Below are 24652 nucleotides of genomic sequence, written 5' to 3'. Positions count from 1 at the left end.
AGTTTCTTTCGCTGAGCAGAAGCTCTTTAGATTAATTAGATCTCGTTTGTCAATTATGGCTTTTGTTGCAATTGCTTTTGGTGTTTTAGTCATGAAGTCTTTGCCAATGACTTCCACACAGGGAGGGGAACATCACACACCGGGGCCTGTTGGGGGGTAGGGGGAAAGGAGAGGGAGAGCATTAGGACAAATACCTAATGCATACGGAGCTTAAAACCTAGATGATGAGTTGATAGATGCGGCAAACCACCGTGGCATATGTATACCTATGTAACAAATCTGCATGTTCAGCATATGTATCACAGAACTTAAAGTAAAATTAAAACAAATAAATAAAATAAAATTTTAAAATGCCATTTTAACATGTAACTTTCCTATTAAAAGCTTTTATCTGGAAAAAAATTAAAAAGAAAGAAAGGAAAAAGGAAGAGAGGGAGGGAGGGTCACAGGAGGGATGGAGAGAGGGGAAAGACAGTGAGCCTCTTGAAATAAAGGACCATGTATTATTCACTTTTTATTTGGTGCCTCATTAAATTCATTCATCATCATTACCATTTGTGAGTTCATACAACGTACCAGTTACTGAAAAAGATCAGTGCTTGACTGCCCTCACCATTAAGGAGCTCACAGTCAAGACAGAATGCCAATGAATGACATCAGTGGTTGTAACAGTGTAAGGACAGCCTAAGGACAGTAGGGCCACACTGCTCTGAAGCCCATCACTCTGGAGCCCAGGTTAAAATTCTACTGTCACTTCCTGGCTGCATGACTGAGTAAGTTATTAGCACCACTCATAGGACTGCTATGGGGATGAAGTTAAAAGATGATGAAAGCCTGGGCAACGTAGTAAAACCCTGTCTCTACAAAACAAAATAATAATTAATTAATTAGCTGGTGTGGTGGTGCATGCCTGTAGTCTCATCCACATGGGAGGCTGAGGCAGGAGGATTGCTTGAGCCTGGAAGTAGAGGCTGCAGTGAGCCATGATTACATCACTGCTCTCCAGCCTGGGCAACAGAGAGAGAACCTGCAAAAAGAAAGGGAAGGGAAAGGAAGGGAAGGGAAGGGGAGGGGAGGGGAGGGGAGGGGAGGGGAAAGAGAGAGAGGAAGGAAGGAAGGGAGGGAGGGAGGGAGGGAGGGAGAGCCAGGCATGGTGGTACACACCTATAGTTCCAGCTACTCAGGAGGCTGAGGCAGGAGGATTACTTGAGCCCAGGAGTTCCAGGCTGTAGTGCGCAATGACTGGGCCTGTGAATAGCCACTGCACTCCAGCCTGAGCAACATAGCAAGACTCCCATCTCTAAAAAGAAAAAAAGATAATAAGGTCATGGGAGACCAGAAGCACAGCTGACACATATGCATAACAGGTATCCACTGCAGAGTGCAATGGGAGCACGGAAGGTGAGAAACTAAACTTGAGTCTGCAAGGCATCCACGAGGAGGTGACCTCAGAGCCCAGTCTTCAAGAATGAGTAAGAGAGAGGTGGAGAAGCAGAGGAAGGCTGATTCAGGCTGACTCTCCAGTGCACATAAAAGCATGAAAGGAGAGAATATGAGTCACTCCAGAGGGCCCTGGGAGGGCCTCAGATAGCTACATTGGAGAGGCAGGCAGGAGCTGAATCACTCAGGGCCCTGCTAATGAATTCAGATCTTGCCTGAGGTCAGTGTAGGGCTGTGGAAAGAGTTTAAGCTGAAACCTGCCATGGATGGTTTGGCACTTTCTAAATCAACCACATTTTTCATAGCATTAGCCGGTGATAATCAATTTTGGATCAGGTCATGATCCGGAGGCCCTGTACGATGCTGAAGCAAAGCCTAAGAAAGGCTCTGTTGAGGGTCATAGACTTCTACGGCAACGTATATTTATTATAATTCTTTGGGAAGTGATAAATCCTTTGTGGAAAAGACTCATATCTTTTTCTATTATCTTTGAAAGTGCTAGAACAATAAATACATGGACACATCAGATTTGCCCAACAAATACCAACTGGTCATAACCAACGCACGTTACATACTATGACTTCTTGCTATTTAAGGTAGTTAATGGCCTATATGGTGGAAAGTAGAGATGAGGGTGGGGGCCTGGACTATACCATAGCAAGATGTTAAAGGACAAATGCCACTTAGGTTATTTGTTAGAAGGTTGACTTCAGTGTAATGGAGGGCCATTCATTTAAATCACAAAACCTATTAGAAAGCTGTTCTGTTCAGACCAGCTGATTTTTTCTGATTTCTGGTAATGCAATGTGAAATTAGCAATAGAATATTGCTAATTCATGAATAATCCACTCCTTGTTTAGCATATAATCAAGAAATAACTACCAGTATAATTAGCTGAGCGCCCACACAGCTGCTCTGCCAGTGGAGTAGCCATTCTTTTTTGTTGTTGTTCTTCTTGTTTTTTTTTGAGACAGAGTCCGGCTTTGTCGCCCAGGCTGGAGTGCAGTGGCGCAATCTCGGCTCACTGCAACCTCTGCCTCCCGGGTTCAAGCGATTCTCCTGCCTCAGCCTCCCGAGTAGCTGAGATTACAGGCATACGGCACCACGCCTGGCTAACTTTTCGTATTTTTAGTAGAGAGAGCGTTTCACCATGTTGGCCAGGCTGGTCTGAACTCCTGAGCTCAAGTGATCTGCCTGCCTTTGCCTCCCAAAGTGTTGGGATTATGGGCGTGAGCCACCGCGCCCGGCCTGTTTCTTTACTTCCTTAATAAACTTGCTCTCACTCTACGGACTCACCCCGAATTCTTTCTTGCGAGAAGTCCAAGAACCCTCGCTTGGGGTCTGGATCGGGACCCCTCTCCGGTAACAAGTGATATCGGTATTAAAGGTACCCCCACATGTCAACGGCTTCCCTCCACAAGTCAGAGTTGGGGAGGGACAGGAGGCAGGAGGGGACCGACAAAGAGCAATGGAAAGAGAAGGCCTGGGAGCCAAGCAGGCCTGGGGTTGACTCCAGGCTCCCTTAGTGGCCTGCACAACTCAGAAGTGAAGTGCAGGTCACAGTGGGCGCCACACAGGGCTGCAGAAAGGAGTGTAAAGGTGATGCCCACGCCTGGCCTAGGGCGGGGGCGCAATACATGGCTGTTGCGGCTGTGATTGCTGGAGGAAGGGAGTCATTTGGAAGGCACAAAGGAACTAGAACCTACTCGGTGTCGGGACAAGCCTTAAGGATGCGGCAGGGGTTCCGGCAAGAGCTGGGCTCCAGCCTGGGTTGCCACCAACAGCGAAAGTGACTGCCAGGTGGCAGTAGGGTGACTTCGCCAGCTTAAGTGCTTAGCGGGCAGGCGAGGGGGCGGAGCAAGAGAAGAAAACACAAAGGGCCGGGAGGAAGCCGGGAAGACAGGTGGAGTACTCGGGAGGCTAGAGCCGACCGGCGGTGCAGTCGCGGGGGAGCGAGGCCTGCTGGGCTTGGCAACGAGGGACTCGGCCTCGGAGGCGACCCAGACCACACAGGTGAGCCCCCGCCCCGGGGAGTGTTGAGGGCGGGAGGGGGTGGCCTCGGGGGAACGCGGCGCCGCAGGGCAGTCCTTCGAAGGCCGCGCGGCACAGCGGTGGCCGCTCCCCACCCACTCTCCCCTAACTCGGACCCCGGCGGCCACGGCATGGGCGAGGGGCTGGGGAGCTTGAGGTGGCGCTGGCTGCTTCTGGCCAGGGATGGCGGCGGACTCCGGTAGGCTGACTCCCGGCTTCCCCGACCGCATCAGAAAGTGCAGTGTCCCCCGCCCGCCGTCCAGCCCTGCAGGCGCCCCCCTCCAGGCCATCCTAAGAAGCACTCCCGCCCCCCATGCTGGGGCGCGCCTTCCTCCGCACTTCCGTCGGTCAGCACCCACGAACCCACGGGTCCCTTCCCTGCCACTGAAGAAACAGAGGGTCCCCGGGCCACCCCAGCGTGGGGGGTGGGAGCTACACCTGCAAGGCAAGACCTTCGGAAGGCTTGCTTTTAGGTGCAGACTGAGGACTAAGTGGGTGCCAGGGGACCTGGCCACCGAAGCTGAGAGGTATATTTGCCTCCCAATATAGGGCAGCGGCCTAATGGCTAAGCAAATATAATCTAATTTGGCCTGGTCAGCAAAGACTTCCTGGGAGTGCTCAGGAAATGGAAGGTGTGCAGGGGCTTTATGGACGTATCCCTCATCCTCATCCTCATCCTAGTCTTCATTCCTGCAACAGCCCCTCACCATTGTTGTGTCCATTATGCCCAATTAACAGTGGAGAAAGCTGAGGCAGAGACGGATTAAGTCATTTGCACCAAAGCACAGGGATCGCGGGGGGAAAGAGTCACGATTTGAACTCTGGTCTCTCTGACCCCAGTACTTTCCCGTGCAGGGCACCGTGCTGCCCCTGTAATCACATTAGGCACCTGTGATGAAACTTGGTGTGAGTACGGGTCCCCTTGGCTCAAATGCCTCAAAGTTTAGTAACTGATGTAGGAAACTGAATTGTATATAAAAGGTTCATTTTGCAGAAGAAAAGCAGAGGTAGTGGTAGAGTTCAGGGCTGCAGAATGCAGTGGCCACTGGGGGCAGGAGGAGGCTCAAAGTCCACCTGGATTATGTCCATCATTGCCAAATCCAGGTCCACTTTTCTAAGCCATGTGATGCTGTTGATGATTCACTCCCTCCTTCAGAAATTCCCTCCCCTCTGTATCAGCTATTCTTTCTCAGTCATTTCCTTGGCCTGCTTTTTTTTTTTTTTTTTTTTATCTTTCTCTCTTCTCTTTTCGATATTCCCTTGGGCTCAATGTTCATATTCTCCAGTACTGTTTTTACACACGTTTGTTCAAGTTCCCTGCTTTAACTCTCATCTCTATGATAGCAGCTCCCAACTTCATCTCTCTAGCCTACCCCTTTTCTGGAACTCTAGACCCAAATCGTCAATTATTAACAGTGGCTAATTCCACTGTTTGCCCCCACAGGCACCCAAATCCAACATTTCCAAACCCAAATTTAGCATCTCTATCAAAGATGCTAAATTCCCACCAGGGTCTTTGTTCAGGTCCCTGTAACTCCTTGTCTGGACTAGTGCACCACCTTCCAACCTGGTCCTCCTGCCCCAGAGTCCATCTACCCTCCACAGATCCTCCTGAAAGCTTAGGAGTCCTAGTTCCTTTGTGACATGACTGGATGGAATGGACCCTGCTTTCTTTTCTTCCTTAGCATCCCATGCATACTTTTCATGTTGTGTAACTGTTAACTTGTCTATCTCCCCTTTTGGACTGTGAATTCCTTCACAGCGGTGATCTTGTCTTATCCTTCTTCGTATCCCTTGGCCTGGCACATAATCGACACTCAGTGCACAGTGTGGTATTTCCACTCTATTCTAGATCTGATCTGTCCCCATTAGTGAGTGCGTGTGTGTATGCTGGTGGAAGAGGAGCACTAGAAGTTGAGTTTGCAGATGGACTAACGACAAAAGGAAAAACAAGTTTTCCAAATAACTCCAGTGGATCCTCAGGATGCTTTTAAGCTTGATACAAACATTTAGTCACGGCATAGTGATTCTCTTTTATGTTCCTTAGACACTGGGTCAAGGAGTAAGCAGAGGATAAACAACTGGAAGGAGAGCAAGCACAAAGTCATCATGGCTTCAGCTTCTGCTCATGGAAACCAAGATAAAGATCCCCATTTTCCACCACCAAGCAAGCAGGTATACTTTTATATTTGTTGATCGATTAATTGATTGAGACATGATCTCACACTGTCACCCAGACTGGAGTGCTGTGGTGCACTCATGGCTCACTGCAGTCTCGAACTGCTGGATTAAGTGATCCTCCTACTTGAGCTTCTCACTTAACCGGGATGTCAGGTGCAGGCCCACATGCCTGGCTTTTTTTGTGGTTAGACATGAGGTCTCACTATATCGCCCAGGCTAGTCTCAAACACCTGGCCTCAATTAGTCCTCCTATCTAGGACTGCCAAAGTGCTGGGATTACAGGCGTGAGCCACCACGCCTGGTCAGGTATACTTTTAATTGCAGGACCTGCCATATTAAAAAATATATATCATAGGATTTTTATTAAATTTCAACTTTAACCGGTCATCTTATTTTTTTCAGTCTGGCACTTTGTTGGATGGGCTCAGGGAAAATAGGATGGGGAAGGAAAGTGTGTTTTCAGCTGCTTTGAAAGAAGCTGAAATTTAAAATTTAAAATTTAAAATTTTATTTACAAAACCCTTTCTTTACTCTTTCCTGTTTGTAATCCAGCCTTACTAACTCTTAGATGAACTGTCAGTGACTGAAGAGGTTTCTGATAGCAGAGCAAAACTCTTAATAGACTCTAACAGAATGATACATGTTGCTTATTTATTTTTATTTATTCTTCCATTTATTTTTTAGAGATGGGGGTCCCATTATATTTCCCAGGCTGGTCTCAAACCCCTGAGCTCAAATGATCCTCCCACCTCAGCCTCCCAAAGTGCTGGGATTACAGGCAATATTTTGCTTATTTTTTTACATTTTTATTACTGTGAGTAATCACACTAATCCTATGCTACTGACAGGTGTTCCTGTTCAGGGTGGCAGAGTCCTTTATCACTAATTAGCTAGCAGATTGAGAACCCAAGTGCTAACATGGAAACAATTTTTCAACTTGTTAGGAATGGATACTGTGTGTTTCAGGAATACAACAATGAAGTAAAGAGAAAGCATTTGATGGGTCAATGGCGTTCATGTTCAAGCTAAAAATAGTGTAATAGCAGTAATGTTTAAGGAGCAAAGTTTAGGCAAGGCAAACAGACAAATGATAGAAAGTCACAAGGAGAATTATTTGGACACTTGAGTTGCCTCTGTGAAATGGAGAGTCATCAAACATTCATGGCTATACAGAAAATGATAACCAGAGCTCATTTTTTTTTTTTTTTTTTTTTTGAGAGGGAGTCTCACTCTGTCATCCAGGCTAGAGTGCTGTGGCACAATCTTGGCTCACTGCAACCTCCACCTCCCGGGTTCAAGCGATTCTCCTACTGCAGCCTCCCGAGTAGCTGGGATTATAGGCACCTGCCACCATGCCTGACTAGTTGTTGTATTTTTAGTAGAGATGAAGTTTCACCATCTTGGCCAGGCTGGTCTTGAACTCCTGACCTCAAGTGATCTGCCCACCTCAGCCTCCCAAAGCCTGGGATTACAGGCTGACTGCAGGACTGGAAGCAATTGTGATAGCCAGGGTGTGTGCATTTGTTTATTAAGGAGAGGCAGTCCTTATTTCTGCCCCGGGCACAGCCAAGAGCAAGAGCAAATATTCACCCTGGGCATCTGGAGGCATGCCTGTGCTAAGGAAAGAAGGTAAGTGGAGACTGAGAGCAACTCCTTCTCCTGCTGCTGTGACTCACCCTGGGACTTATTGCATCTTTGCACTGTGCCTTGGGGAGTTGCAGGGAAAGAAGAGGGAGGTTGCCCACTTGGACTGCTTGTAGAGTTCCACAGACACTGGTGCCAGAGGGTTTCTCCACCCCTTTTATTGACATCATGCATGTAAAGTGTTTGGCACAGGACCAGGCCCACACAAAGTGCTCAAGACATGGTGACCATCTGTACATTGACATCTATTACACAGAAAGAGCCTGAAAAAGACAGTGGCAAGATCAGCACAATCAAACTATGCTTCAAGAGTTAAGGAGCTGCACCTCAACCAGAAAAACACTAAAACCTTGGAGATAAATGGCAAATAACCCACATAAATAATTCACAAACAAGGAAATATGAGTGTGACTTCTATAGTAAGGAACAAGCTAAATTAAAAAAAAAAAAAAATTTAATGGGGCTAGGCATGGTGACTCATACCTGTAACCCCAGCACTTTGGAAAGCCAAAGAAGGACAAACACTTGAGGCCAGGAGTTCAAGACCAGCCTGAGAAACATAGTGAGAACCCCCCCACCCCACCCCAGCTCTATTTAAAAAATGGCTTTTTTAATTAGCCGGGCATGATGGTGTGCACCTATAGTTCCAGCTACTCAGGAGGCTGAGGTGGGAGGTTAACTTGAGCCCAGGAGTTCGAGGCTTCAGTGAGCTGTGGTGGCACCACTATACTCCAGCCTGGGTGACAGAGCGAGACCCTGTCTCTAAAAAACACAAAAATAAAATGGTCAAAACGGCAAATGTTATATGTATTTTTCCACAGAAAAAATTAATGAGCCAATATATAACAAAAGATTACAACCCAGATCCAATTACAGGAATTGCCTGACAACTAGAGGAGAAGGGCAGTGTAGCTGAAAAATATGTAGAGATAGTCAAACACATTCGTTATCAAAGAAGTACAAACAGGATAATAAATATTACTTTCTACCTATCAGCTTAGAAAACTGGATAATTCCAAGTGTTAGAAAATCCTTTCTTTAACTTGCTTGGAATCTTCTTTACCCATACCTAGCTCTTACACAGGCTACGTAGCCATAAGGGAATGTTCAGGCCCTGCGGGTAGGAGTGGAGACTGCAGCCATTGAGGAGAGCGGTCTAGCAAGACTCTGCAACAGTAAGAATATGCACACCCTGAGCTTTACTTCTAGATTCATGTCTGAAAAATGTTCTCTCATGGGTCCATAGGGGAACATAAGGTGGTGGGAACTCAGAGACATTGTGCACAGTTATGCAGCAGTTAGAAGCAGCAGACTAGATGAATACAGCAACATGGGTGGATCTTAAAAGCATAGAGCTGAGTTGAGAATATTTTAAGAATAAAATATACAAAACAGTGCTATTTACATTAAAAAGATACATTCACCCAAAATAATGAACATTTTGCAAGAATGGATAGAAATAAAAGAACCACATTAAACACTCAGAATGGTTGTGATGGGCAGAGGGGAAGGAGTGGAGAATGTGGACAAGAGCGAGTGATTAAAGCATATATACCTACAAAGCGAAAGGAATGGTAAAAGATGGGAGTTGGTCTAGATGATAGCATATGAACTTGATTAAAAAAACACCGCAAGGCTGGGCGCAGTGGCTTACGCCTGTATTCCTAGCACTTTCGGAGGCCGATGAGGGCAGATTGCTTGAGCTCAGGAGTTCGAGATCAGCCTGGGCAACATGGCAAAACCCCATTGTAGCTATAGTCCTAGCTTCTAGGGGAGCTGAGGCAGGAGGATTGCTTGAACCCGGAAGGTAGAGTCTGCAGTGAGCCAAAATTATGCCCTTGCACTCTAGCCCAGGTGACAAAATGAGACCCTATCATAAAAAAAAAACAAAAAACTGCAGAACCTACTATGTACCCACAACAATTAAAAATTTTTTAAATTTTTAATAAATAATTTCCAAAAAATACTACAGAACTAATAAAAAGTTATGTCAACCATGTCAATAGTTGCACCAGAAATTATGTGCACACCACTTATAAATGTGTCAAAAAAAAAGCATCCAGATCGAAAGTAAACTAAACTATGTCAAATAATAAAAAGCAGTCCACAGTCTAAAAATGCATACAGAAGTGCATATACATAGGTTCTCTGAGTGTGATGCTCAATGTCTAAATATTGTGCTATAGGGAAAATCTCTTTCCTCACCCAGGAGACAATGTTCAGCTGGATGTTAAGACCAGTCAGGCGAAGGGAGTGAACAGCATTCTAGGTATAGTAAACCACATAGAGGCATGGAGGTAGGGAAGGAAATGTGGCCTCAGCAAGGATTGAGCCTGACCGCAAATCTGCTGCCTGCAAAACTGCTGCCTGCGCCAGTCAGTGAATCACTCCCACTCTCCAACTAGAATTCTTCTGTTGCCTAAGTCCATCAGTGTTCCCAGTGAGAAAGCACTCTTGGAAACTGATCATTGCTTTGGGCTGCCTCTGGTAGAGAACACACACTGTGTAACAAGTGAAGAGACCTCCCTGTTCTCTTCTGTAGAAAACAAAGTGGGTGATTTTTGGATAATCTCAGTTAGCTCACCATATAACTTTCCTTACAGAGCCTGTTGTTTTGTCCAAAATCAAAACTGCACATCCACAGAGCAGAGATCTCAAAGATTATGCAGGAATGTCAGGAAGAAAGTTTCTGGAAGAGAGGTAATTGCACCTAACACTGTATTTGTGGCAGTAAACTGCCTAAATATCATATTAGAATTGTGGTAATGACTTACGTTTGAGCAGAGACTTTGCATAAATGTCTGATGAACTCTGATATTCAGGGTTGTTTAGAGTTTAAATCCAAGTTCAGACCTTTTTTCGGGCAGAGATAATACCTGATTAAGGAGCACTTTACCTCACTTAGCAAAAAGTGATGCACACATAACTCTTCCCTTTACAAAGAATATGTGACCAAGAACGTGTACCAAGACAATTATTTAGAATTTGTTGACTCCCAAAGAGTGGACCTTCCTACATTCTACCAGACTCTAAGTTTCATAGGGTTCAGAAATAATGTCAAATTCATCTGGAACTTCTTCTAGAGCCTAGCACAGTGCCCTGTTCATAGAAAATACCTAATCGATATTTCTCTAATGAATGAAAAATGGCCGCGTTCCATTAATACTTCTCTTACACTGTCTCTGAAATAACATTTTCAGCTGAGTCACTTCCTCTTTCTGGGCCTGCCTCACATAAGACAAGAGTGTGAATTCAGGCTGTGCATTAAGGTCCCTTCCAATTAAAAAAATGTGTGATACAGCATTTGAAAATGGCATAGTAGAACCTGTAGATACAGTCTTGATATTTTGCAACGTTGCTGATGTGTAGATAATTTATACTTTGAAATACTCATTTTGATTTCTTAATTCATTCAAATTTAGTGTCACCTGTTTTAGAAATAACACCCTCTAGAAGTTGATATTCATTATACATTATGGGATTACTGACTGTGCGTCCAGAAATTCATGTGTTTTCTGACAACTTATGAGTTGTCAGAAAATTTAATTGGGCCCTAGTAGATTAACACTTCATTATGACCAATTTGCCCACATGGGGTAGCTTTGAGTGGAAAAATTGGTTGCTATTTGATTTGTCTTGGTTGAACTAGAAAGAGCTACATGTTTATCCTACTCTCTGCTTTTGAAAGAAGTCATTTGACACATATTGATGGACAGAACTAGAAATTGCCTTTCCCAATCTCCTGTTTTAAAATTATAGCTAAACATTACACATGTTTAACATGAACATAGTCATCTTGTAATCTTTAATTTGGATTTTCAGGCAAATCCAAATTGTAAGACAAAATGTCATGAAAAAGAGAAAGAAAGGCAAGGAACTGTCCTAGACTAAAGCAGATAGGAGAGTATGTGTAACGTATGACTCCTGAATTTCTGAGTTGGAAAAAACCCACAGCTATTGGGCCAATTGGAGAGATTTGAATAACGATTGTGTATAAGTTAATATAATTTTTCTTAAGTATAAGTGTTCAAGAAATATAAATGTTTTGACCATGCTAATGGTGGTGTAATTATGTAGGGAAACATTCTTGTTTTTAGAAGACAACTGCTGAAGTATTTAGTGACAAAGAGTCATAATGTTTGCAAATCTCAAATGGCTCAGACAAAAAAGGAAAAATTAGAAAGAGATAAAGCAAATTTGGCAAAATGTTCACAATTAATGAATCTAGATGAAGGGTATGTAGGAGTTTATTGTATTGCTTTTTAACATTTGTGCAGGATTGAAAATTTCAAAATATACGCATAGCTAAAGGCAACTCCCAAATTCAACAGGTAAATGTACATATACCCTAAGATGCCTTTATTATATGTAGTGCTTAGAATCTGGTGCATGTTGGCATTCAGTACAAGTGGATGTCAGACATGAAGTAGAATAGGGTTCAAATTAATGCCGTGCCTCAGGGTAAGTGACTGGAGAAGATTCCAAGAAAATTCTCCATGCTGCACTTAATAAATATTTGTTGAATAAGTAAAATAACAATGAATAAAAATTCACTGCCAAGGAAGGTAAGAGAAAAAGCTCAGAATAATTCTCCCTAACTTCTAGGTGAGGTGCCAATTTTTAAAATACCAATATTGAAGGACATTTTTGCTTTACAGCTCTGCCTTTTTCTCTTGTAAGCATGCTTGTCACCCAGGGACTAGTCTACCAAGGTAAGATTTAATAGTTGTTAAATAATCTAACTTCAGAGAGCCCAGTTTACTGTGACCCTCCTGGCAGCTTTTTGGCCCTTGACATTTATTTTTTGGTGAAGGATGTATTTATGCAGACTTCTACCTATCTTCAGCCTAAGTCCTCATCTCCCCAGAAAGCATCCTAATCCCCAGAATTAGTGAATATATTGGGTTACATGGCAAAAGGAAATTAAAGTTGCAGATGGAATTAAGGTTGTTAATCACCTGACCTTAAAATAGGGAGAGTATCCTGGGTGATCCAGGTGTAATTGAAAGGGTCCTTACAAGTGAAAGGCAGGATCTGAAGATGGAATCAGAGAGGTGGCAATGTGAGGCCTCAGCTCAACATTGTTGGCCTTGAAGATGGAGGAAGGGACCATTAGTGGAGGAATGTGGGCAGCCTCAAGAAGCTAGAAAGGCAAGAAACCCTCCAGCCTCCAGTTAGGAATGCAGCCCATCTAAGGAACACAGTTAAAACCTTGGTTTTCATCCGGTAAGACCCATTTTGACCTCAAGAACCATAAGATAATAAATTTGCTTTGTTTACAGGAACTACAGAGAAGCAATCCTGTGCCTTTCTCTGTGCCAGAGTCCTGTGTCTCCCAAGGCCTCTGTATATGATTAGACAGATGGTTCCCTGCACAAATAAGGATGTTGCAGGGAGGAGGTGGGGGGAGCTGAAATCCACCCTAAGCTGTGTCCACCACACCATTTCTTTCGGAAAGAGGCTGCATCTGCCTGAGGAGGACACCCTGTCTCCTCCATACAAGAGACCGTAAGGACCAGCAGCTGCCTTGCATCTCACCACATAACCTCTCCCTGCCTCTTAGCGTTTTCCTGTTTTCCTCTCTGTTCTTCCTTCTTCGTCTCCTCCCTGTCTCCACCTGACCAGAGAACCCAGAGACATTCCTTAGTCCGCAGGTGGCAAGAAGGCACCTTATCTTGTTTAAGCCCATTTTATCAAACACTGCTGATTAACAGGATTTTGCTATATTTTTATTTTTTTTTAAATGAGACGAGGTCTTGCTATGTTGCCCAAGCTGTCCTCAAACTGGTGGGCTCAAGCAATCCTCCCCACTAGACCTCCTGAGTACCTGGGATTATAGGCACGTGCCACCATGCCTGGCTTCTGATTATCAGGATTTCATGGGGATCTTGGGGTTTTGTTTTGTTGGTTTTTGGTTTGTTTGTTTGTTTCTGAGACAGGGTCTGACCCTCATCCAGTGCAGTGATATAATAATGGCTCCCTGCGGTCTCAACCCCCTGGGCTCAAGTGACGCTCCCATCTCAGCTTCCCAAGTAGCTGGGTCTATACACACATGCCACCACACCCAGCTAATTTTTTTTTTTTAATTTTTGAAGAGACAGTGTCTCACTACATTGCCTAGACTGGTCTTGAACTCCTGAGCTCAAGTGATCCTCCCACCTCAGCCTCCCAAAGTGCTGGGATTACAGGCGTGAGCCATCACACCCAGCCTTGATTACCAGGATCTTAAAAGGAACATTTGTACCAGTAAATATGAGGGAAGAAGTCCTAGTTCTTTTCTGGGTCTCAAAAACCACATGTCACATATCTAGGAGAATCCCACTTTGACCAATATCTTTCTTGTCCATAAAGGTCATGTATTAAATATGATTTTATTTTTATAATTTGAAGATAGCATTTTTCAGATCATTTTTGACACATAAAAATATTGGGGCTGGGACATCTATGGGGATTATGGGTTTTTTGTTTGTCTATTTGTTTGTTTTTTAGATGGAGTCTCACTCTGTCGCGCCGGCTGGAGTGCAGTGGTGTGATCTCGGCTCACTACAATCTCCACTCGCTGGGTTCAAGCAATTCTCCTGCCTCAGCCTCCCTAGTAGCTGGAATTGCGGGCCTGTGCTACCACATCCAGCGTATTTTTGTATTTTTAGTAGAGACAGGGTTTCACCATGTTGGCCAGGCTGGTCTCAAACTCCTAACCTCAAGTGATCTGCCCACCTCAAGTGATCTGCCCACCTCAGCCTCCCAAAGTGCTGAGACTGCAGGCAAGAGCCACCACACCCGGCCAGGATTATGTTTTATAAGTATTAAACTACTCCAAATCTACTGCTTGTGATGTGAATGTCCCCTTCAAAACTCAGGGTGAAATTTAACCGCCGTTGTAACAGTATCAAGAGGTGGGGCCTTTAAGAGGTTAAGTTATGAGGGCTCCACCCTCATGAATTGATAACTACCATGATCATGGGAGTGAGTCCCTTATAAAAAGGATGTGTTCAGCCTCTCCTCTTGCTCTCTGTTTCCTGCACTTCCTTGCCATGGGATAACCCTCACTAGATGCCAGCTCTGTGCCCTTGGACTTCTCAGCCTCCAGAACTGTGAGCCAAGTGAACTTCTGTTCTTTATAAATTATCCAGCCTATGGTATTCTGTTATAGCAGCAGAAAACAGACCAAGACATCTACCATTTTTTGCATCTATGCTAGTACATTTTTTTCAGAGTTTGATATCAGTTTTCTATAACTTCTCTAACAAATTACCACAGAGTGACTTAAAACAACACAAATGTATTATCTTACAGTTCTTGGAAATCAGAATTCTGAAATGGGTCTTACTGGGCTAAAATCAAGGTGTCGCCCCAGCTGTGTTCCTTCTGGAGGCTCTTGGGCTTCCTTTTCCATTCTCATTTCTAGAACCACGCATATTTCTTAACCAGTGGCCCCTTCCTATGACTGTAAAGTCAGCAACATTGAGCCAAGTTCTTCTCTTGCTGCCATCTCTCTGCCTGTCACCAGTTTCCTCTTCCACACTGAAGGATCACATTGGGTCCACCTTGATCATCTCTCTCTTTTAAAGTCATCTGATTAGCAACATTAGTTCCATTTTCTACCTTAATCCCCCTTTTGGGACATAATATATTCACCTTTTCCGGAAGTCGGATGTGGGTATCTCTAAATGGCCATTATTCTAACTACCATGAGTTGTACTGTTTGCATTGTAAAATAATGATATACACTGTGAATCTCCAAATGGAAACTTTCTATGTTGAGTTACTTAAAAAGAAAAGAGGGTGCACATGTACCCTAGAACTTAAAGTATAATTTAAAAAAAAAAGAGGATGATGACTAATCTCTTTGAACACTGTTGTTAGCCCTACCTTTGCTTGATGTCTTTGAATCAGTCTTGAACTGTCCGTTTCACATTATTTTTCTACACATTACAGCTAATATTTGTAATTTGCCTAAAACGACTATCTGGGAGTTAAATTCAACTGAGAATTGAATCATAACTCCTTTAAGATCTTTTTTTTTGAGATGGAGTCTTGCTCTGTCACCCAGGCTGGAGTGCATCGGTGCCATCTCAGCTCACTGCAACCTCCGCCTCCTGGGTTCAAGCGATCCTCCGGCCTCAGCCTCCCGAGTACCTGGGATTACAGGCACCTGCCATCATGCCTGGCTAATTTTTGTATTTTTTTAGTGAAGACAGGGTTTCACCATGTTGGCCAGGCTGGTTTCAAACTCCTGACCTCAGGTGATCTACCCGCCTCGGCCCCCAAAGTGCTGGATTACAGGCGTAAGTGACTGCGCCCAGCCAACATCATCTTTTTAAAGTCAGAATATGTATACATTTAAGAAATTTTATGTCTTAAATTTTGGAGGTTTCTTTATCCTTTAAGAATAACATAATTTATAACTTATAATTTAATTTATCAAATGAAATAATAATGTTTTTCTTTATTACTCCTTAGGTTATTTGGCAGCTAATCCTAGATTTGGATCATTGCCCAAAGTTGCACGTAAGTCATAGAAATAAAAAAGCAAGCCAAGTGTGGTGGCTCACATCTGTAATCCCAGCACTTTGGGAGGCTGAGGTGGGTGGATTGCTTCAGTCCAGGAGTTCGAGACCAGCCTGGGCAACATGGTGAAACCTTGTATCTATTTTAAAAAATAATAATAAATAGATAAAAATTTTGAAAAAAAGACATTACTAGCAACTGGAGATAAGAATGTCCAGCCTAACTAAACTGCCTGTATTGACTTTTCGAAAAATCAGCCTCTATTTTCTGCCACTCTGCATTTCTTAGTTCACTCAACACTTTCTGATATATAGCTTAGCAGTAGGGACTTCTTCTTAGACCATCCTTAAAGCATGGACTAAGAGGGACTGGCAGGATATATAATGAGATTATCAATAGCAGAGCCTCTGAATGATAGATCCTTTACGGAGTTTTATTTTCTTCTTTTGCCCTGGCCAATCTTTTCAAAATGTTTTCTACAATGGATATAAAAAATGAGTAATTTTTAAGAATCAGGGGATTTCTAATAATAGAGTAACCACAAACTTGTGGTTTCATCTTCCTTCACCTGGTATCAATAGATCTTTTATGTACAAAAAGGACACATTTTAGTTGATAGTCTGAAACCACATTCATTCCTAGCAGGAGGAACAGATTTGAGATCTCTTCCATAGGAGGGTCCCTCTCCTTTGTGACCTCTCTCCTATAGGCAAGATGGACTGAAGCTCTCCACTACTCCAAGGCCATAAGGAAGATTAGGGACGTTTCTACCCAGTGATTTGGAAGCTACCTATAGCCACAACCCAGCCACCTTCTCCTGCCCCCGTGGCCTCAGCCATTTGCTTGACAGGTGGGCCCTCTCTGGCCGTCTGTCTCCAGGATAGCACTGTGGCTTGCTCTGTCCTGGCCCTTCCACCACCAGTTCGAAGTTGAGATGGGGAAGTCTCCAGTTCCCAATCCTGTTCTTTTTAAATAGAGACTTCATTCTCAGAGTCTTCATTCATTGATTTAGCATGGTCCTTTTAATTTTAAAATTACCAGCGTTAATTTTTAAAGCTCTAGAAGATAACTAATGGAGAAGATTCTCAACTAATCCCTCCCAACCTGCTTTTACAGTTGCTGGTCTCTTGGGATTTGGCCTTGGAAAGGTATCATACATAGGAGTATGCCAGAGTAAATTCCATTTTTTTGAAGATCAGCTCCGTGGGGCTGGTTTTGGTCCACAGCATAACAGGTTTGTAATCTGTTTGGTTGAGGGATTGTAATGTAATTATAAGAAATTAAATGAAAGATTACTCACTGTTTATAATATTAAACACAATTTTTTAAATTCACATGTTAAAAAAATTTTAACCCTCAAGTTTAGCGTTGTTGTTACCCAACCTCAATAATAACTTTGTTATTACACTTACTTACCAATTTCATTTGTTTGATAAATATTTAATGGGAACCTACTGTGTTCAAACATTGTGCAGGTTTCTAAAGAATTCCTCAATGAGCAGATATGACTTCCACCACCACAGAGTTACACAAAACTTTAACAGGTTTCTTTACTGCAGGGCTTCTCAGAATTTTTTCCGTGTTAATGTTGTATATATCATGATTCTAAATAGGGGAAATAGGCAGTACGACTTTGGAGTTAATGGCGTCACCTCTGCTGTTATAGTACTTGGGTTAAAAACCAGTTCTACCACTTACTAAGTTGTGTGACCCTGAAAGTTTCTTAAGCTTTCTGATCTTCAGTTTCCTTATCTGTATAAAATAGTGATCAAGATAGTTTTTATGAGATGTAAAGAATAGAAATGATTATTCATGACACTCAGTAAGTGCTCAGTAAACATTAGCTATTTCTACCATAGAAGTTACAAGACTAGTGTTGGGGACACATTTCTCTAAACACCCCTCCCTGGTCACAGTGGGTTCTATCTGAGGAGCAGCACAATATGGTGAAAACAAACTGGACTAGAAGTCAAAACACCCAAGTTCTTTTTCTAACTATGTGACTTTGGAAAGCCCTGTTCCCTAGTCCTGTAGTGATAGATGGGACCTTAATACTGTCTCTTTCTGATGAGCTGCATGAGACCCAAAGAGCTGCAGAGACCTTCTGAAGGTGACATCATTAGTAGTGGGTGGAAAATTGTCTGTCACCTCAGATCATCTGTTTTCCAAACCCTTACTCTTCCCATTACAAGAAGCAAGACCACCAAAGAATCATTAATTCCATATTTACAGACAACACCAACTTCAGTCCATCCTTGCAAAGTTGTGTTTTAGAGTCAGCTTGCTGAGGAGGAATTGACCACATGATTCTGGTCTGTGCAGGAAAAGAAAGAAAAAGTAGCACAAGTAAACGAAAGGACTGCTTCCTCTTCCTCTTCCTCTTCCTCTTCAATTTCAGGAGTGTCTTTTGCAATTAACCAACTTTGGATTCCAGAATAATTATGAACACAAGACTGAAATCTACATTTTTCAGACGATGTCCATTGTGAAAGGAGGTGACTGAAGTAACTAGTTTCCAGGGCTCCTTTAAGCTCTGTGTTCTGGGGTTTCATTTTGCCTTCCCACTGCCAGCCATGGCAGCCCCACTCTGGGCTTGCATTCATAGCTAATAACGAATTGCTCTGCCCTATGTGAAGGGCCATTACCAGCAAATCTGAGAGGCAATAATTCACAAAGCTCTTTGATTTTCTAATTAAAGGAAAGTAGAGTGGGGCACTTAACTCAGTTGAGGGGGCGGCGGGGGGGTTAAGGAATAGGCATTAAGGACTTCTTGGAGCAGGTGATGATGCTTGACTTGAATCTTAATAGATTCAAGTAGTAGGAGCTACAGCAGAAGCTATGACAAAAGGAGATATAGCAGGAGCTATGGCTATAGTAGGAGCTATAGCAGTGTTGAAGAAGGGGATTCTGGGCCAGGAATAGTATGTAGAGAGGGTACATTTTCATTTTTAAAGGGAACCATAAATACATCCTATGGCTGGAGCATAAAGAGCTATTGGGAAAGGCAGAGAACAAGCTGGAAGTCCAGGCAGGTAGAGGTCAGCTCCTGAAGGAATTTATGCCATGCTAAGGATTTTCACTTTATTCTCAAAGCAATGGGGGAAATAAGGGAGAGAAAGGGGTTCCTAATCCATGTCTTCAGGGTTTTACAATAGCAGTTTCTGGCCTTGCTACCTTCGAAGTAATCCTTCCCACCCAAGCCAGATTGAACGAGTTTTCTATCATTCAAAACACATCCTATCACTGTCCTGCATAAACAAAGTCATCCTGTTGCCAACTCCTCATAGTAGTAAATGTTTGTTGAATTTGTAAGATTATAAAACTTTAATGCAAGAAGGGACTCGAGGACATCTATTCCATATTCAAATATGAATATTATTCTAGAACGAACATGCACATTTTCCTTGGTATCCTAAGGAAACTGGGACAAGTTAGGCAAGCTATAAGCCAGAAATTCTGCAAGTATCATTTTTTTAATTTAAAAAATTATGTGTGTATATATATGCACATGTGTGTCCAAACCTAACTCCATAGGCATATAGTTTAATCCTGGATCAATGCACTGTGCGTTTATAATTTTTATGCTATTGTTAGAAATTACTTGAATTCAAAAAGAATCAAGATGTTCAAACTCTGCCTGACCCTGACCACAAATACAACCATCTGTTTCAACATAAAGCTCATTACTGGCTCTTTGAGGGGTGAAATTCTGGGGGTCATAAACCAAGCAACAACTCCTATTATTTCTTTTTGTTTTTTTTAAACTTTAAGTTTTAGGGTACATGTGCACAACATGCAGGTTTGTTACATATGTATACATGTGCCACGTTGGTGTGCTGCACACAATAACTTGTCATTTACATTAGGTATATCTCCTAATGCTATCCCTCCCCCCTTCCCCCACCCCACAACAGGCCCTGGTGTGTGATGTTCCCCTTCCTGTGTCCAAGTGTTTTCATTGTTCAATTCCCACCTATGAGTGAGAACACGCGGTGTTTGGTTTTTTGTCCTTGCAATAGTTTGCTGAGAATGATGGTTTCCAGCTTCATCCATGTCCCTACAAAGGACATGAACTCATCCTTTTTTATGGATGCATAGTATTCCAAGGTGTATATGTGCCACATTTTCTTAATCCAGTCTATCATTGTTGGACATTTGGGTTGGTTCCAAGTCTTTGCTATTGTGAACAGTGCCGCAATAAACACACGTGTGCATGTGTCTTTATAGCAGCATGCTTTATAATCCTTTGGGTATATACCCAGTAATGGGATGGCTGGGTCAAATGGTATTTCTAGTTCTAGATCCCTGAGGAATCACCACACTGACTTCCACAATGGTTGAACTAGTTTACATTCCCACCAACAGTGTAAAAGTGTTCCTATTTCTCCACATCCTCTCCAGCACCTGTTGTTTCCTGACTTTTTAATGATTGCCATTCTAACAGGTGTGAGATGGTATCTCATTGTGGTTTTGATTTGCATTTCTCTGATGACCAGTGATGATGAGCATTTTTTCATGTGTCTTTTGGCTGCGTAAATGTCTTCTTTTGAGAAGTGTCTGTTCATATCCTTTGCCCACTTGTTGATGGGGTTGTTTTTTTCTTGTAAATTTGTTTGAGTTCTTTATAGATTCTGGATATTAGCCCTTTGTCAGATGTGTAGGTTGCAAAAATTTTCAGGAGATAGAGACAAAAAAAACCCTTCAAAAAATAATGAATCCAGGGGCTGGTTTTTTGAAAAGATCAACAAAATTGATAGACTGCTAGCAAGACTAATAAAGAAGAAAAGAGAGAAGAATCAAATAGATGCAACAAAAAATGATAAAGGGGATATCACCACCGATCCCACATAAATACAAACTACCATCAGAGAATACTATAAACACCTCTATGCAGAAAATCTAGAAGAAATGGATAAATTGCTAGACACATACACCCTCCCAAGACTAAACCAGGAAGAAGTTGAATCCCTGAATGGACTAATAACAGGCACTGAAATTGAGGCAATAATTAATAGCTTACCAATCAAAAAAAGTCCAGGACCAGACGGATTCACAGCCAAATTTTACCAGAGGTACAAAGAGGAGCTGGTACTATTCCTTCTGAAACTATTCCAATCAACAGAAAAAGAGGGAATCCTCCCTAACTCATTTTATGAGGCCAACATCATCTTAATACCAAAGCCTGGCACAGACACAACCGAAAAAGAGAATTTTAGACCAATATCCCTGATGAACATCGATGCAAAAATCCTCAATAGAATACTGGCAAACCGAATCCAGCAGCACATCAAAAAGCTTATCCACCATGATCAAGCGGGCTTCATCCCTGGGATTCAAGACTGGTTGAACATACATGAATCAATAAACATAATCCAGCATATAAACAGAACCAAAGACAAAAACCACATGATTATCTCAATAGATGCAGAAAAGGCCTTTGACAAAATCCAACAATGCTTCATGCTAAAAACTCTCAATAAATTAGGTATTGATGGGATATATCTCAAAATAATAAGAGCTATCTATGACAAACCCACAGCCAATATCATACTGAATGGGCAAAAACTGGAAGCATTCCCTTTGAAAACTGGCACAAGACAGGGATACCCTCTCTCACCACTCCTATTCAACAAAGTGTTGGAAGTTCTGGCCAGAGCAATCAGGCAGGAGAAAGAAATAAAGGGTATTCAAATAGGAAAAGAGGAAGTCAGATTGTTCCTGTTTGCAGATGACATTATTGTGTATTTAAAAAACCCCATCGTCTCAGCCCAAAATCTTCTTAAGCTGATAAGCAACTTGAGCAAAGTCTCAGGATACAAAATCAACGTGCAAAAATCACAAGCATTCTTATACACCAATAACAGACAAACAGAGAGCCAAATCATGAGTGAATTCCCATTCACAATTGCTTCAAAGAGAATAAAATACCTAGGAATCCAACTTACAAGGGATGTGAAGGACCTCTTCAAGGAGAACTACAAACCACTGCTCAATGAAATAAAAGAGGATACAAACAAAGAACATTCCATGCTCATGAGTAGGAAGAATCAATATCCTGAAAATGACCATACTGCCCAAGGTAATTTATAGATTCAATGCCATCCCCATCAAGCTACCAATGACTTTCTTCACAGAATTGGAAAAAACTACCTTAAAATTCATATGGAACCGAAAAAGAGCCCACATTGCCAAGTCAATCCTAAGCCAAAAGAACAAAGCTGGAGGCATCACGCTACCTGACTTCAAACTATACTACAAGGCTACAGTAACCAAAACAGCATGGTACTGATACCAAAACAGAGATATAGACCAATGGAACAGAACAGAGCCCTCAGAAATAATGCTGCATATCTACAACTATCTGATCTTTGACAAACCTGACAAAAACAAGCAATGGGGAAAGGATTCCCTATTTAATAAATGGTGCTGGGAAAACTGGCTAGCCATATGTAGGAAGCTGAAACTGGATCCCTTCCTTACACCTTATACAAAAATTAATTCAAGATGGATTAGAGACTTAAATTTTAGATCCAAAACTATAAAAACCCTAGAAGAAAACCTAGGCAATACCATTCAGGACATAGGCATGGGCAAGGACTTCATGTCTAAAACACCAAAAGCAATGGCAACAAAAGCCAAAATTGACAAATGGGATCTAATGAAACTAAAGAGCTTCTGCACAGCAAAAGAAACTACCATCAGATTGAACAGGCAGCCTACAGAATGGGAGAAAATTTTTGCAACCTACTCATCTGACAAAGGGCTAATATCCAGAATCTACAAAGAACTCAAACAAATTTACAAGAAAAAAATAACCCCATCAACAAGTGGGCAAAGGATATGAACAGACACTTCTCAAAAGAAGACATTTATGCAGCCAAAAGACACATGAAAAAGTGCTCATCATCACTGGTCATCAGAGAAATGCAAATCAAAACCACAATGAGATACCATCTCACACCTGTTAGAATGGCAATCATTAAAAAGTCAGGAAACAACAGGTGCTGGAGAGGATGTGGAGAAATAGGAACACTTTTACACTGTTGGTGGGAATGTAAACTAGTTCAACCATTGTGGAAGTCAGTGTGGTGATTCCTCAGGGATCTAGAACTAGAAATACCATTTGACCCAGCCATCCCATTACTGGGTATATACCCAAAGGATTATAAAGCATGCTGCTATAAAGACACATGCACACGTGTGTTTATTGCGGCACTGTTCACAATAGCAAAGACTTGGAACCAACCCAAATGTCCAACAATGATAGACTGGATTAAGAAAATGTGGCACATATACACCTTGGAATACTATGCATCCATAAAAAAGGATGAGTTCATGTCCTTTGTAGGGACACGGATGAAGCTGGAAACCATCATTCTCAGCAAACTATTGCAAGGACAAAAAACCAAACACCGCGTGTTCTCACTCATAGGTGGGAATTGAACAATGAGAACACCTGGACACAGGAAGGTGAACATCACACACCAGGGCCTGTTGTGGGGTGGGGGAAGGGGGGAGGGATAGCATTAGGAGATATACCTAATGTAAATGACAAGTTATTGGGTGCAGCACACCAACGTGGCACATGTATACATATGTAACAAACCTGCACGTTGTGCACATGTACCCTAAAACTTAAAGTATAATAATAAAAGAAAACTATACTACAAGGCTACAGTAACCAAAACAGCATGGTACTGGTACCAAAACAGAGATATAGAACAATGGAACAGGACAGAGCCCTCAGAAATAATACCACACATCTACAACCATCTGATCTTTGACAAACCTGACAAAACCAAGAAATAGGGAAAGAATTCCCTATTTAATAACTGGTGCTGGGAAAACTGGCTAGCCATATGTAGAAAGCTGAAACTGGATCCCTTCCTTACACCTTATACAAAAATTAATTCAAGATGGATTTATGACTTAAATGTTAGACCTAAAACCATAAAAATCCTAGAAGAAAACCTAGGCAATACCATTCAGGACATAGGCATGGGCAAGGACTTCATGTCTAAAACATAAAAAGCAATGGTAACAAAAGCCAAAATTGACAGATGGGATGTTATTAAACTAAAGAGCTTCTGCACAGCAAAAGAAACCACCTTCAGAGTGAACAGGCAACCTACAGAATGGGAGAATACTCCTATTATTTCTGAAAAAACAAGGCTAGTGAACTCTAGCATAGACTGTATCTCTAATATTGTGTTAAAGCCAGGTGCAGTGGTTCATGCCTGTAGTCTCAGCTACTCAATAGGGTTGGGTGGGAGGATCCCTTGAGCCCTTGAGACCAGCCTGGGCAACATAGATAGACTCCCCCCACATCTCTATTAAAAAAATTATGTTAAAATCATAAGAATAATATATTATGTAAAGACTAGGGCTTCCAGTGTCAAAGTACAAACCACCGTCTATTTTTGCTTCTCTCCTAGGCACTGCCTCCTTACCTGTGAGGAATGCAAAATAAAGCATGGATTAAGTGAGAAGGGAGACTCTCAGCCTTCAGCTTCCTAAATTCTGTGTCTGTGACTTTCGAAGTTTTTTAAACCTCTGAATTTGTAAACATTTAAAATTTCAAGTGTACTTTAAAATAAAATACTTCTAATGGAACAAAAACATTGTGTCTGTCACTCACTGAAATGTATTCCGTGGAAGGCTTTCAAGTGAACTAAGCGTTACATGTTTTTCTGCTCTTTAAGAACATGTCGGGGCATGGCGCAGTGGCTCATGCCTGTAATCCCAGTACTTTGGGATGCCAAGGCAGGCAGATCATTTGAGGTCAGGAGTTCATGACCAGCTTGGCCAACATGGTGAAACCCTGTCTCTGCTAAAAATATAAAAA

The 24652-nt window shown here is 42.3% G+C and overlaps 1 protein-coding gene across 3 annotated transcripts; it reads left to right on the top strand.

Moving 5' to 3' along the window:
- The first annotated feature begins 3131 nt into the window (after nucleotides 1-3131).
- OCIAD2 (OCIA domain containing 2) lies at nucleotides 3132-24426 on the top strand. Of its 3 annotated transcripts, XM_002814732.6 has the most exons (7): nucleotides 3132-3453; nucleotides 5519-5646; nucleotides 9900-9996; nucleotides 11955-12008; nucleotides 15760-15807; nucleotides 16924-17041; nucleotides 24243-24426. In XM_002814732.6, the coding sequence occupies exons 2-7, from the start codon at nucleotides 5581-5583 to the stop codon at nucleotides 24322-24324; spliced, it is 465 nt and encodes a 154-aa protein (XP_002814778.4). In that variant the 5' UTR covers nucleotides 3132-3453; nucleotides 5519-5580; the 3' UTR covers nucleotides 24325-24426. The 3 variants fall into 3 exon arrangements, with proteins under 3 accessions (XP_002814778.4, XP_009238229.3, XP_054409873.2); XM_009239954.4 differs by lacking the exon at nucleotides 16924-17041 and having other exon boundaries at nucleotides 3196-3453; XM_054553898.2 differs by lacking the exons at nucleotides 3132-3453; nucleotides 9900-9996 and having other exon boundaries at nucleotides 5558-5646.
- Nucleotides 24427-24652: the final 226 nt, after the last annotated feature.

This window comes from Pongo abelii, chromosome 3, assembly GCF_028885655.2.
Source record: "Pongo abelii isolate AG06213 chromosome 3, NHGRI_mPonAbe1-v2.0_pri, whole genome shotgun sequence".
In the NCBI taxonomy this organism is placed as follows: domain Eukaryota; kingdom Metazoa; phylum Chordata; class Mammalia; order Primates; family Hominidae; genus Pongo; species Pongo abelii.
The sequence above is the reverse complement of the archived record's forward strand: the minus strand, read 5'-3'. Positions and strand labels throughout refer to the sequence as shown.